Source organism: Carassius auratus, chromosome 17, assembly GCF_003368295.1.
Source record: "Carassius auratus strain Wakin chromosome 17, ASM336829v1, whole genome shotgun sequence".
Taxonomy (NCBI): Eukaryota; Metazoa; Chordata; class Actinopteri; order Cypriniformes; family Cyprinidae; genus Carassius; species Carassius auratus.
The window spans coordinates 14807020-14820763 of NC_039259.1; the positions used below are offsets into that span (position 1 = coordinate 14807020).

General features: G+C 35.5%; 1 protein-coding gene across 1 annotated transcript in view; it reads left to right on the top strand.

Annotated features, from left to right (window-relative positions):
• The window catches only part of ltk (leukocyte receptor tyrosine kinase), a 52590-nt gene extending 43494 nt beyond the window's left edge, over positions 1-9096 (top strand). Inside the window, exons 20-29 of the mRNA XM_026285956.1 lie at positions 1527-1713; positions 3012-3102; positions 3196-3260; positions 4467-4596; positions 4798-4895; positions 5030-5122; positions 5227-5328; positions 5471-5605; positions 7180-7270; positions 8137-9096. Coding sequence (XP_026141741.1) covers positions 1527-1713; positions 3012-3102; positions 3196-3260; positions 4467-4596; positions 4798-4895; positions 5030-5122; positions 5227-5328; positions 5471-5605; positions 7180-7270; positions 8137-9096 — 1952 coding nt within the window. The remainder of the gene's footprint in view (positions 1-1526; positions 1714-3011; positions 3103-3195; positions 3261-4466; positions 4597-4797; positions 4896-5029; positions 5123-5226; positions 5329-5470; positions 5606-7179; positions 7271-8136) is intronic.
• The last annotated feature ends 4648 nt before the right edge of the window (positions 9097-13744 follow it).

Below are 13744 nucleotides of genomic sequence, written 5' to 3' on the forward strand. Positions count from 1 at the left end.
AGGGAAACTAAAGAGTTTGTATATCAAATGTCAAAAGCAGTGACTTTGGGATGCATTGGGATTTGTGATTTATATTGACAATTACTTTATTACATATAATCATTTAGGATATTTTATTGGCTAGGCTATAAATAGATAAAAAGGATATGGTAAAATAAATAATATATCATATGTTACCATATCCTAGCTGATATTATAAATCAATCCAGTTGGCTTTTTCCCCTAGCATTACAATTAAAAATGTTATGCTTAAATGAAAACTATAGCCATTAAAACATTATAATATGCAGTAGACGCTTTGCATAGAAAGAGTTTTTTTTTAATAGAAGAAGGTAATTACTTGCTTTTATCATCACCTTAATCTGGCCATTGTCAATAAATAAAGAATATGACACTTTACAAAAAGGTTTTAGTGATTATCTAAGATTAACCAACAATGAGCAATACACTTTGTTACCTGTAGTTAATATATAAAAAAGCTGTTCATTAATGTTAGCTCAGGCCCATTATATAATATTAGCAGATAGAGCTTTTGATTTTAATAATGCATTGGTGAATGTTGAAATAAACATTTAGTAAAATGTTTTTCATTGTTGTTTGCTTGGTTCCCCAAATGCATTAAATGTGACTGAGACATGCCATAAACAAACAGTCTGTCACAGTGCTCTAACTTTATGTATATGCTATGGACACTTATTTCTATAAATGCTTTATTTTTTTATTGACCATGCTTAATATCACATATCCTCCTTATGTTTGATTTAAAAACATATATTGTTTGTTTGACCTGTGCACTAACTGTAAAATGCTGTGCCATGACTTTTGTATGTGTTTTTAAGATAAATAAAGACGTCAAAACACAAATTCCCAAAGAGAAGTGAAACTGACTTCTTAAAAGTTACTTCTTTTGTCTATTTCGCGGATTGTATTTAATTTTCTACAAGTTATGTGTACACAAAACTCAAATTCAAACAGCTGGGTCCTTAGATAGCAGAGCTCCACTGGACGCTAATTGTGTGTCTTCCCCTGAGCTCTCCCCCATGCAGGTTGGTAGTCTTTGCTCGGGTTTCCCCCCTCTCACCCCTAATACCTGGTCAACTTCCTGCCGGCTTCGCTTCGCGCCACTGCGCCAGCAGCCCGATGGCAAAAGGGGACCTCTCACCTCCACGCAGCGCCCTCCCTAGCAGACTACCAACCTGCATCAGGGACATGGGCAGCCTCCACTGAGGGTGAGTCCACCCTGCCCGATCGCTTGCTGACAGGCCCACAACTTTAGTCCTCACCTGACGGGCTTTTGTGGTTTTAAATTCAAGAAAGATGAAAGTTTTGTCATCTTGATAGAATTCCATGGGGAGAAATAAGTGCACTTGGTTGTTCTGTTTCTTTGAGAAAATTACCATCATGCTGAAAGCTTTAGGATACATCAATTTCATCGCACTCTGTAACGACCAATAATTCTACAAATTAAGCAGGTGGAATTATTCTTAAATCATGATCATTTTTGCTGTGTTTTTGTCTTTTTGCAGTCTATTACCGTAAGAAGAACCACCTGCATGCGGTCAGGATTCGACTACAGAGCCCAGAGTACAAGCTTAGCAAAATCCGCTCGTCCACCATAATGACAGACTACAACCCCAACTACTGCTTCGCTGGCAAGGCGGCCTCACTGAGTGAGCTTAAAGAGGTTCCACGCAAGAACATCACCCTCCTCAGGTATCTATATGCTGCTTCACACATTCTGTTTGAGGTCTGTAAGAGTTTTCAAATGTTTAGAAAAAAATCTCTTAAACTTAGCATGACTGCATTCATTTGATAAAAAATATTTGGTAAAACCAGTAATATTTTGAAGTATTATTCCAATTTAAAATACCTTTTTTTTTCTATTTTAATATTTTAATACCTTAATGTAATGTATTACTGTGATGGTAAAGCTGAATTTCAGCAGCCATTACTCTAGTCACCAGTCTTAGATGATTCTTCAACAAATTCTAATATGCTGATTTGGTGCTCAAGGAATATAAAAGGTATCTATGTAATAGTTTTTTTTCAGGATTCTTTGATGAACAGGAAGTTCAAAAGAACAATATTTATTTGAAACGAAAATCTTTTTTAAAATTCTAAATGTCTTTAATGCATCAATGCTGAATTAAAGTATTATTCCTCAAACTACTTAACAGTAGTGCATAATGGATCATTCTGAGACTTTCGAAAGCTACTTTTTCTGATTTAGCTTTTTTTCATTTTTTTTTCTTCAAGACTTTTTGATCTTTTTGTTAATCTAGGTTAATGTTATTTATAAATATGCTAATATTGTCTAATGTTTATTTATAATACAGTAATGCTAATTTATATAAAGCAAATAAAAAATAAATTGGTTTATGTCTAATAAACTTGGTTAATGTATGAGATGTTATAGAAGATTTTCCATTTTCACTTCTTGATACCTAATGCATTAACTGAAGGTTAAATTGGTTAATATCTGAAATATTGCTTCGTCAGTTTCTACAGTAAGGAAACTGTGAGTCATCACATGTTACTGTACATTCTGGGAATTCTGCAGAATTTGATTTGAAAGTCCAACACAACCAATGTGCATTGTATGTTTACATTATGTCTGTGCACTACTGTATGTTTTATTATGGCTAATTTGTAATGCTTTCAGCTCCATTTAACACATCACATTTGCATTCATTCTGCAAAATTTCTCAAATTGCCTTCAAAGTTAATGAAAATATAACCCCAGGTTATGCAGGTCCTGTTATTAGTTAAAATAATGTTCTGGGTTAAATACAAGTTGAGCTCTGTTGACAGCACATGCGACGTGCTGTTGAATAAAAACGAGATTTCAGGTTGACTTGTTCTTAACTTAAAACAAATTTTAGTCTGGAAGTCTGCTGAATGTATCCCATTCAACCCACAATATTTCTTTAATATTCTTTGATGACATACGAAAATAATTTCCACATTTAAAACATGTGAGAAATGATGCTGTCTTGCATTTTTAACTATAGGGCTTTGGGACACGGTGCATTTGGGGAAGTGTACGAAGGACAGGTTTTGGGTATGAATGGAGAGAACACAGCCATGCAGGTTGCTATAAAGGTGAGTGTTCCCAGATCTGCCTTTCCCTTTGAAACTGGTTTCTGGCTTGTCTTAATTGATCCTGTGACTTATCTCTTTCCATTCTTCTGACAGACTCTCCCAGAAATCTGTTCTGAGCAGGATGAGATGGATTTTCTAATGGAGGCTCTGATTATGAGGTATGCTTGGCTGTAACATACACTCACAGCACTGCTCTGGCCGCACATGTGTGCCACAGACAGAAAAAGACATTGTCATTCCAATCCTCTGCTCTCAGTCAAACTAACTGTAGGCTATGAAATCTGTTCCTTTCTTTTTAAACGTTTGTTGCGATTAGCGGGTTCACATCTGTTGTTTGTGTTTGAAGGTATGACATCCTCTTTAGTCAAGCAGCAGATGTTTTCTAGTGATTCATAGTCTTCTGAGCAAACCATACTTTAGTTAATGAACAACATCTTATCCTTCATTTGCATGGGCTACATCAGTGGTTCCCTAAAAGTGGATATTCAGATTTGGCCTTGTAAAACTGATCATTTAGGCATTTAAAAATAGCGTATTATATAAAATAATATTATTCTATAAAATAAAATTATTTCAAGTAAAGTTGTTTATAGAAATAAATTCATCAACTTTATTAAACAAAAAGTTTTAAAATATATATATATATATATATATATATATATATATATATATATATATATATAAATATAAATAAATATATATATATATATATAAATATATATATATAATAAATATATATATATATATATAAATATATATATATATATATAAATATATATATATATATAAATATATATAAATATATATATATAAATATATATATATATATATATATAATATATATATAATTCATTAACAAATTGTTCCTTTTTAAATGAAGTCCAGTATAATATTAAGAACTATTATATCGGTACTTATGATTTTACTTGTACAATTGTCAGATTTATTGATGGGATTATGGGGATATATACTGTAAAAGACAAAAAATGTTTGAAAAAGTAGCCTAAATAATGCATTTAAAAATGTTATGATATATTGTAAGAAGAAATAGTTAGTGTATTTTTGTAATATGTTGTTAATGTGCCACAATAGGCAAAAAGTATCCCACTGTTCAGTACAGCAGTTTAACATGTTCTCAGAGCTTTGTTGCCATTCAGTTCAAAATTATCCAGTTGGGGGTTCGATGCCTTGCTCAAGGGCACCTAAGTTGTGGTATAGCCAGCCTGAGACTTGAACCCACAACCCTAGGATTAGGAGTCAAACTCTCTAACCACTAAGCCACGACTTCCCTTAATAATAATAATAGTCAACAATGTGCATAGTATTATTAATAAACCAAGATGAACGCTCTTTTGTGTGTGCAGTAAGTTCAGCCATCAGAACATTGTGCGCTGTATTGGCGTCAGTCTGCAGATCCTGCCTCGCTTCATACTGCTGGAGCTCATGACAGGAGGAGACATGAAGACTTTCCTCAGACTAAACCGCCCCAGAACTGTGAGTGTTTGCGTGTGTTAGCGTGTGGAGACATCATACTATCCCTGGTTTCTCAGTTAGCACTCATTTTTGCCAACATCTGTGGAACACACTTTGCAATAGAAAACAACAATTATAGTTCCATTTATTATGAAGAGAAGTAAGATATGCACAATTTAAATACTAAAAGAACTTTCAAAATGTAATCTTGCCTTTTCACAGAATCAGCCGTCTTCTCTAAGCATGCTGGAGCTTCTGCATATGGCCAGAGACATTGCGCTTGGCTGTCGTTATCTAGAAGAGAACCACTTCATCCACAGGTGATTTCTCAAAGCCAAACCTGACTGAACTTTGCCCTAAAGTAGCCTTCAAGTGGAAACCGCTCTTCAGTCAATATAAATATGCCACTAACTCACTGTTAAAGTTAGTAGTGTATGTCTGGTGTGTGTTTCAGGGACATTGCAGCACGAAACTGCCTTTTGACCTGTCCTGGTCCAGAGAGAGTGGCTAAAATTGGAGATTTTGGGATGGCTCGAGATATTTATAGGTGTACTTCTTATCTCAAATACATTTTCCTGGATTAATACCTGTTAAGTATAATAAGGAGCACAGACATTTGAATTTTTCATTAAGGAATGCTTTGCATTGCAGGGCGAGTTACTATAGGAAGGGTGGCCGTGCCATGTTGCCGGTGAAGTGGATGCCACCTGAAGCCTTTCTAGAGGGCATTTTTACATGCAAGACTGACACCTGGTAATAACAGTTCTGCTTTACTAAATTATCATTTTTTTGTCAGCAATGTCAAGTTGTAAAGGTGTTAAAGAATCGATTTTTTACATCAGTGACACAGTGACAGACACTGCAGTTATTACATGCAATTTGTCTCCATCTGCAGGTCTTTCGGAGTACTGCTGTGGGAGATTTTCTCTCTTGGATACATGCCTTATCCATGCAAGACCAATCAGGAAGTGCTAGAGTTTGTAACAGGTGGAGGTCGTATGGATCCTCCTAAGAGCTGCCCAGGCCCTGTGTGAGTAACAATAACAGCTTTGAGAATGGATCTTGGGCCTGACTTGGACTTAAATAAATGTAAATGTAAAATTTTTTACTTAAAATGTAGAGTTGTAAGCTGAAACCGTGGATTAATGATTTAACTCGAGCTGCTTGGCAAAAGTGTAGGAAAGCTGAGCGCCAATGGAAAAAAACATAAGTTGCAGGTATTTTATGATATCCTAAAGGACTGTTGGCGTTATTATCAGAGAACTGTTAAAACTGAAAAGACTAAATACCTCACTGATGTGATCGATAAAAATGGCCATAAACCTCATGTTCTTTTTAGAACAATTATGTTCTTCATATCCCCCCAATCCATAAAGCAGGAAGAATCTATTGTGGCCTTTAAAAAATTCCTCCACTATTAAGATTACCACTATTAGAGCTAGCATTTCACCTCCAGCCTTTGATCCTTTCATTTCCATAGAGTGTGCTGCAGTCTTCATTGAGTTTGAGCCTGTTTTCATCCTGGCCCTTAATGATATTGTTACAAACTTAAAAAAACGTCAATTTGTCCCACTGATATCATACCACCACGTCTTTTTAAAGAAGTATGGAACACTATTGGGCCAAACATCCAAGCAATTAAAAATAGTAGTCTTACTTCTGGCTGTGTATGTGCCACTTTTTTTTAAAAGAGGCTGTGGTGCAGCCCCTTATCAAAAAACAAAATCTTCAGGGTGAAGACTCAATAAATAGGCTGTTAGATTGTTTTTACGACATTAAAGCATGGATGGCTTTAAACGTTTTACATTTTAATGAAAGAAAAACTGAAATTATGATTTTTAGACCTAGCAGTTCTACTAGCACCTCCAAATTGGACCTGGGACCTCTGATGCCCTACTTCAAGTCTATGGTAATGAACCTTGGTGTTAAGATGGTGATCTTCAACTAGAGAAACAGATGAATTCTGTTGTTAAAACTAGTTTCTTTCAACTTACCAAGGCTACTTACCAAATTGAAGCCTTTTTTATCTTTTAAAGATTTTGAGAGGGTTATACAATGCTTTATCACCACTCGCCTGGATTAATGTAATGCTTTATATATAGGAGTTAACCAGGCCTCTCTCTCTAGATTGCAAATGGTTCAGAATGCTGCCGCTCGACTCCTTACAGGAACTCTTCATTGGCTACAAGTTTGTTTTAGAATAAAGTTTAAGATTTTATTGTTTGTATTTAAATAGATGAACTACTGAAGACACATACTCCTCTGAGGTCATTAAGGTCTGCTGACCAATTATTCTTATCTGTCCCTTGAACACGGCTCAAAAATAGGTCAGAGTAGCTCCTAGCCTTGACATTTTTAAATCACGACTCAAAACTCACTTTTATTCATTGGCTTTTAAGCCAGCCTGAGAATTTATAATCTGCATTTTAATCTTCTAGTTTGTCACTTGTCACTTGTGTTTTATACTCATGTCATGTGTTTATAATTTGCAGCACTTTGGCTAACCTCGGTTGTTTTAAATGTGCTTTACAAATAAAATGTTATTGTATTGTATTGTATAAGCTATAAAATATTAGTGAAATGTTGGATTTTGTTCTGTTTTAGTTATCGGATCATGACACAGTGTTGGCAACACTGTCCAGAACACAGACCAAACTTCTCGACTATTTTAGAGAGGATCAACTACTGTACACAGGTATAACAGGGTCAAAATTTGAAAGATTTAGATTTCAGTATATTAGGTGGTATGTTCATTTAATTTACTTAGATGAGACATTTTCAAACTTTTTGCTGTCAAGGTCCACCCTTCCTGAATCTATCTATCTATATATCTATGTATATATATATATTTATATATATGTTTTTATAAACACCCATGTATACCGTTTCAGAAAAATATTAAGCATAATATTTTAACACTACATGCTTCTAAAATTAGATAATCAGCCTTAACATTTTTGTAAAAATGTATTTGTATAACATTATTCAGTAAAAAAAAATTCTAAAATAGCCTTGTAACCAGTGTTATTTTAGTATTATTTATATAATATAATTTACATATATTTTTTATTTTAATTCAGTTTAAGTTGTAATAAGTTTGTCATGTTTTTATTTCTATTTCAATTTCATTTTTATTTCAGTTCTATTTTTAGTAATTGTTATTCTTCAAATTAAGCATGTGTGTTTCAGTTAGATCTAATATTCCGATTTTTTTTTATTTATATGTATGTATGTGTATATATATATGTATGTGTATATATATATATATATATATATATATATATATATATATATATATATATATATATAGTTAGTTATAAAAAAAGTGTCTGTAATGTTAACAACTCTGAAAAAAACCCTTCTTTTTTTCAGAAAACTACAAAACTAAAATGTCATTTTATTTCTTAATCTTAAAAACTTGAGATGCTAACAGAATAAAATGATCACAATTATTATATAAACAATAATGATAACCGCTCACTTACATCACTCGTGTTTACCCTTTTTCCCACCCTTTTCTCCATTTCATCACTCTTTGTCACACATTCTACGATCTCTCAGGACCCTGATGTCATCAACACCCCTCTGCCAGTGGAGTACGGTCCAGCTGTTGAAGAAGAAGGTGGCACTGTGATCCGTCCTGAAGGATCAGGCAGTATGACCCCTCGTCTAGTGGCCCACCCTATGTCCCAGGATGCTTCCCCTCGACTGGGCATCACCGGTGCTGCCCCACAGGCCCTCAAACCTTCAAAGCTACAAAGACCGGTCCATCTCACACAGGATGTGGGCATGTACCGAGAGACATTGGAGACTTGTTGGGCTGAGCCGGTTCCTGCTCCTGGAGTCTGTCCAGGACAGTGGCTTCAAGTTCCAGAGCACCGGCCGTGCTCCAGGAGTAGTTCATCATCAGGCAGCCAGAAGCTAAAGAACAAGACAAAAAACCTTTGGAATCCCACCTATGGTTCCTGGGTCCTGGAGAGTTTCGGACGAGGGAAGACAGCCCTGTGCCACACCCAGTCCATGCCTCTGTCTTGCAACAACACGTCCATGTCTGTCCCGTCAGAGTTCAATGACCCTGGAGTAGAAGTTAACGCAAATGTCTCAGCGTCTCCACCTCCATCTGCTGCATCCTCCCAAACTGCATTCAGTCCGACAGGGACTTCCTCTCAGAAGGGTTCAGCAGGGGCTACGGGCGGCTCGATTACTGCAGTTATGGACTTGGCAAAACTCCAAAGCTTCCCGTGTGGCAACGTAAACTATGCGTACGATGAGCAGACTTACGAGACTGAGAGTTTGCCTGTAGCTGTGTCTAAATCTGTGGAGCCCAACACAAGCTCTTCAGCTACATCTTCACTGGCTGCCCTCGGCCTGGCCAAAACATTTACCCACAGACCACAGGTTAAGCGCCATGCTAGCTACGGACATGAGGACATAAGGAGGTACACCCAGTCTGAGAAGCCCACGAGGGACAGAGATTCTGGCTTTTCCTTGTCTGAAGACCTCAGTGTCACCCCTGTGTAGAGTTGAACGGTCCAACTGAGAAAATGCCTCATTTCTGGTGTTATTTAGTTTTTGGCACATAGGTATTTTACTGCAATAACTGCAGTGGATTAGCTAGAGGTGGAATGACAGGTTAAAGCTGGAATACGCTTTACGACTTTTAAAATCTGAATATATTTTAAAGCACTAGGCAAACACTAGGTAATTAAAATTGTCATTAATTACTCACCCTCATGTCATTTAAATACGTATGACCTTAGCTCATCTTCAGAAAATTAAGATATTTATGATGAAATCCGAGAACTTTCTGACCCTGCATAGACATCAACATGACTGAAACATAGTAAGGACATCATTAAAATAGTACATGTGACATCAGTGGTTCAACCGTAATTTTCTAAAGCCATCAGAATACTTTTTGTGCAAAAAAAACTCAAAAACAACTTTATTCAACAATTCTTCTCCTCTTCATCCCCTACTCCACTATTATCAAGAGTGCCATGTTGCATCAAAAAACGTCAAAAAGCTCTTGGATTTAATCAAAAAATATCTTAATTTGTGTTCTGATGATGAATGAAGAACTACAGTGAGTAATTAATGACACAATTGTCATTTTTGGGTTTACTGACCCTTTAATGATCGAAGATGCGATCACATTTTTTACCCCCTTTTTTGTTTCCTGCAAACAATTTGATTGTCAATAGTGTCGTAATGTATGAAGCAGAGCTCATACCAAACTCACTTTCAAACCAGGCAGTTAGGTGTTGGTCAACATAGCAAATCTAGGCGATAAACTTGAACCTGCTACAAAATCTGATTGGGGAAATCTTTTTCCCTTGTGTGAAATTCCTGATTGAGTGGATTCATATTGTAATTCACTGGACTTTGCCTGCTTAAAACCTTGCAGAACAACTCCAGGACAGTGTGACCTCACCCTGAAGATCACAAACTATCAGACTTTCAAGTCATTCCAAAAACAACGGAGATTGATGGAGAAGCATGACAAATAAAAACAACGTGTTCTAAAATCGCCTTAAAATCTCAAACAGGTTTGATACTCTTCAGACGGATTGGAATCATGCTCTGAAGCTAAAAAAAATCAGTCTGTATCCATTTTACACTATGCAAATTTCTGTGAAATCTGTGACTGCCAAAATCTGCAGTCTTTCTGTAATTTGTGTCATTCTCGTCCAGATGGTGAATCAGGGCAAAGATCTGAGAAAAAGTTGTGTAGTGTATTCCAGCCTTTAATTACTGCCAGTTGGAAACTATGTGCGAGTGACTACATTATTTCTGTGAGGTACCAAAGACATGAGGAGTTGTAGCTAATTTGCTATCAAGAGGCGTCTCTCCTGTAAATGGCTGATGGTTTCTATGGAAACTTCCACTTGGCTAATAGCAGCCCTTTTACACTGGATTCTCATCTACTGTCAACACTGTGAAAACACGTGATGTTCACTTTAAGGACCACATGAAATGAGAAGTCCTTTTCTACTGATTAGTCATAATTAGCAATTAATATATATGTAGGTTTAGATGTGCTTTACGAATTAGCATTTTGTAGCTGGTTTTAAGTGTATATTACAAGAAGATCCAAAGCATGTTCAGACCCAACACAAAAGGAAAGTCATACTCCATGCCACATAACAATCAGTCAAAATCTAGCAAAACTGATTTGTTTAAAGGTGTCATATGATGCAATTTCAAGTTTTCCTTCTTCTTTGGAGTGTTACAAGCTGTTCGTGCATAGATAAGATCCCTAAAATTGCAAAGACTAAAGTCTCAAACCCAAAGAGATATTCTTTATAAAAGTTAAAACTTGTCCACACCATCTTTAAACACCTCGTTTAAGCACGCCCCCACGTCTATGTCACTGTGTGGGAAGACTTTGATTCTCGCTCTAGTATTTTTGCTGCCGCCACCATTTTAGACGTGGAGATGCTGTGTGTTTCATTGTGAAAGCAAAACTTTGTTTGGTTTTCCAAAAGAGGACACAACTAGATCGGGTCATTGGTTAAGTTGTATTTACAACACTGTTCCAGAACAGTTAAACCCAAATATTCAAATGTAGGCAGTGCATTTTATGGAGGAGTGTTTTCTGAACCTGGGAAGGCAGTGCACAAAGGCTGTTTCTATAAAGTGGGGCAATTCCAACTTTGCAAGAACAGTCTGGTGCTTCTGATTCACAGTCTCTAAGTACGTTTAAATATATAAAACAATTTGCCACTGACTATTCAAACAAGAGTTTTGAGCAGTGTAGAGTAGCACTTATAGTTTGTCGTTTCTCCAGTCACAACATGGTTTTATGTTTACGCGGCGCAATACGCAATGCAACTTGTGCAAACACAGTATAAATCATTATAATCAGTAATTATGTCCCCACTGGATACGACAAACGTCTAATTTTTTATGAGTTTTATCGCTTTTGTCTTGTCGCCTGGGGACACACGGCATCGCTGTATGTTTAGGGGCGTAGCATTTCCGTCACACGCTTGAAGTATTTAGCCAATCACAACACACTGGAGAACTGGCCAATCAGAGCACACCTTGCTTTTCAGAAAGATGAGCTTTGTAAAAAATCAACACGTTTCAGAAAGGCAGGACATAGAGGAGCAACAGTAATGTACATTATGTGGAAAATAATGTGTTTTTTGAAACATTAAACTGCATAAACACATTAATGTTCTTTTTAGCAACATCATATGACCCCTTTAAAGTAATTGTCTTTTTAAGTTATTTGAGTGACTTGACGAACTTTAAAAGAAACAAAAAAAAAAAAAAGGTTTAAAAAAGGGATGGTTCACAAAAAAAATTAAATTGTCATTATTTACTTACCCTCAAGTTGTTCCAAACATGTATGGCATTTATTTTTCTATTATTTTTAGAGTGGTTTCCATACAATGAAAGCCAATATGTTGTCTTTATTTTTTTTAAATTAGAAAAGTCATGGAAATGCCATCACAGATTTTTTTCTTGTGATATTTACCAATATCCACCTTATTATTTCCATAAGAGAGGGCACGGCTATTTGTAAATTAAATATCTAGCTTCCTTTTTCATTCACTTCCAGCTATTTTTACCTGTATAATACAGCTTTATTTTTAATTATGAACTCGTGCAAACAGTTTTACTATGCTTTGTTATTCTTTGTGACTAATGAACCAAAAGTCTCAGACATTCACAGAAAATGGCTTACTTTCGTGTTCTTGGCTAGAAGTTTGCTTAACAACTGTATGACAGCTTCCGTTTCTGAGAAACCCTGGAAATATGACAGAGGTCAATTGAAACACAAAAGTATCTTCTTTTGTGTTCTGCAGGAGAAGAGTAAGTCATATAGATATGGAACGACATGGAGATGAATAAATGATGACACTTTTTTTTTTTTTTCTCTTTTTGGGTAAACTAACCCTTTAAAGATTAGCACTATCACCAGTAACTCAGAGGTACATTTAAAAAGGTGGCAGTGTGTTGCAAAGTATTAGTAATAAAGAAATGCTGGCAGAAAGCACCTGTAATCTCAGATCAGGTGGACTTTAAAGGGTGTTTTGAGTAGAAAGTAGCATCAAGGACCATTTATTTTGACCAGATTTAATGTTTTGTCCTTTGTTATGTCTGCTGTTAGCTTTGAAAAATCATTACATTTAGAAACAGTATGTTGCCTTTTCACTGATGGTGTCTTTTGTGTGCGAAACGTTGAGATAATTGTGAGGGCTTCACAAAGGTGTTGCACCAAATTTGTTGAAAGTAAATGAGGTGTAACTGTCATAGTGGAGATTGTATTGATTTATATCTCAATGCACTCCAATGGGGAGCCGTCAAAAGACAACCTTTTTTTGCTATTTTTAAGTACCTTTCCCTCTAAAATAAGTATAAATAAGTGAATTTTATCTTTAGCTACCCTATGTGAACTGTGACTATGTTAATCACCTGCAGGCAAATTCTAAGTATTACAGCAAACACAATCACGAACCGCATAACACCTCAGTGTGGTAATATGATGCATGAGAAGTTTGATTTCGAGACTATGCTTAGGTATTACTAATTATTCTCAAATATTTTCTTATATATTGTAGTTATTAGGTAAATGTTTTTTGTGTGACAATATTTATTTGTGTGTGCATTTATTAGTTATTTTAGGCTTGAAAGCCTTGTGCAAATTTAGAGACAAATGAGACTGAAGTGTATTAGCACAATCTTACATTTATTTTTGTTTTGTTTAACCATTTAAAAGTTGCATATATTGACAGCCTGTTTAGGAGCTTTTTTTGTTGTTGTTGTTCGTTTGTCTTTTTTTGTAGGATACTGCATAGAAGGGTAGAAATAGTTTTACTTTAGTCAGGAAAATGAGTGCTGTATTTTGGATTAATATTATTTTCACACTGAACTAACCCTTATGATATGTAGCTGTACTCATTAATCTGTTTTATTTGTGTTTGTTTTATTATTATTATTTTTGTTGAGGTTATCACTGCCAATGTTCTGCATGTGTCTTGCTTTTTATGGAAGACTTTGCAGGGGTTTATTTCTAACCAGCCAGACTAGAGATGAACCATCATATAAAGTGAATTTTAATGTACTTGTATTACCTGTAATTTTTATGTTAAAAGATGGACATTGCTGCGTAATAGCAAACCTCAAATAAATTGTTTTTGACTATCATCCTGATATG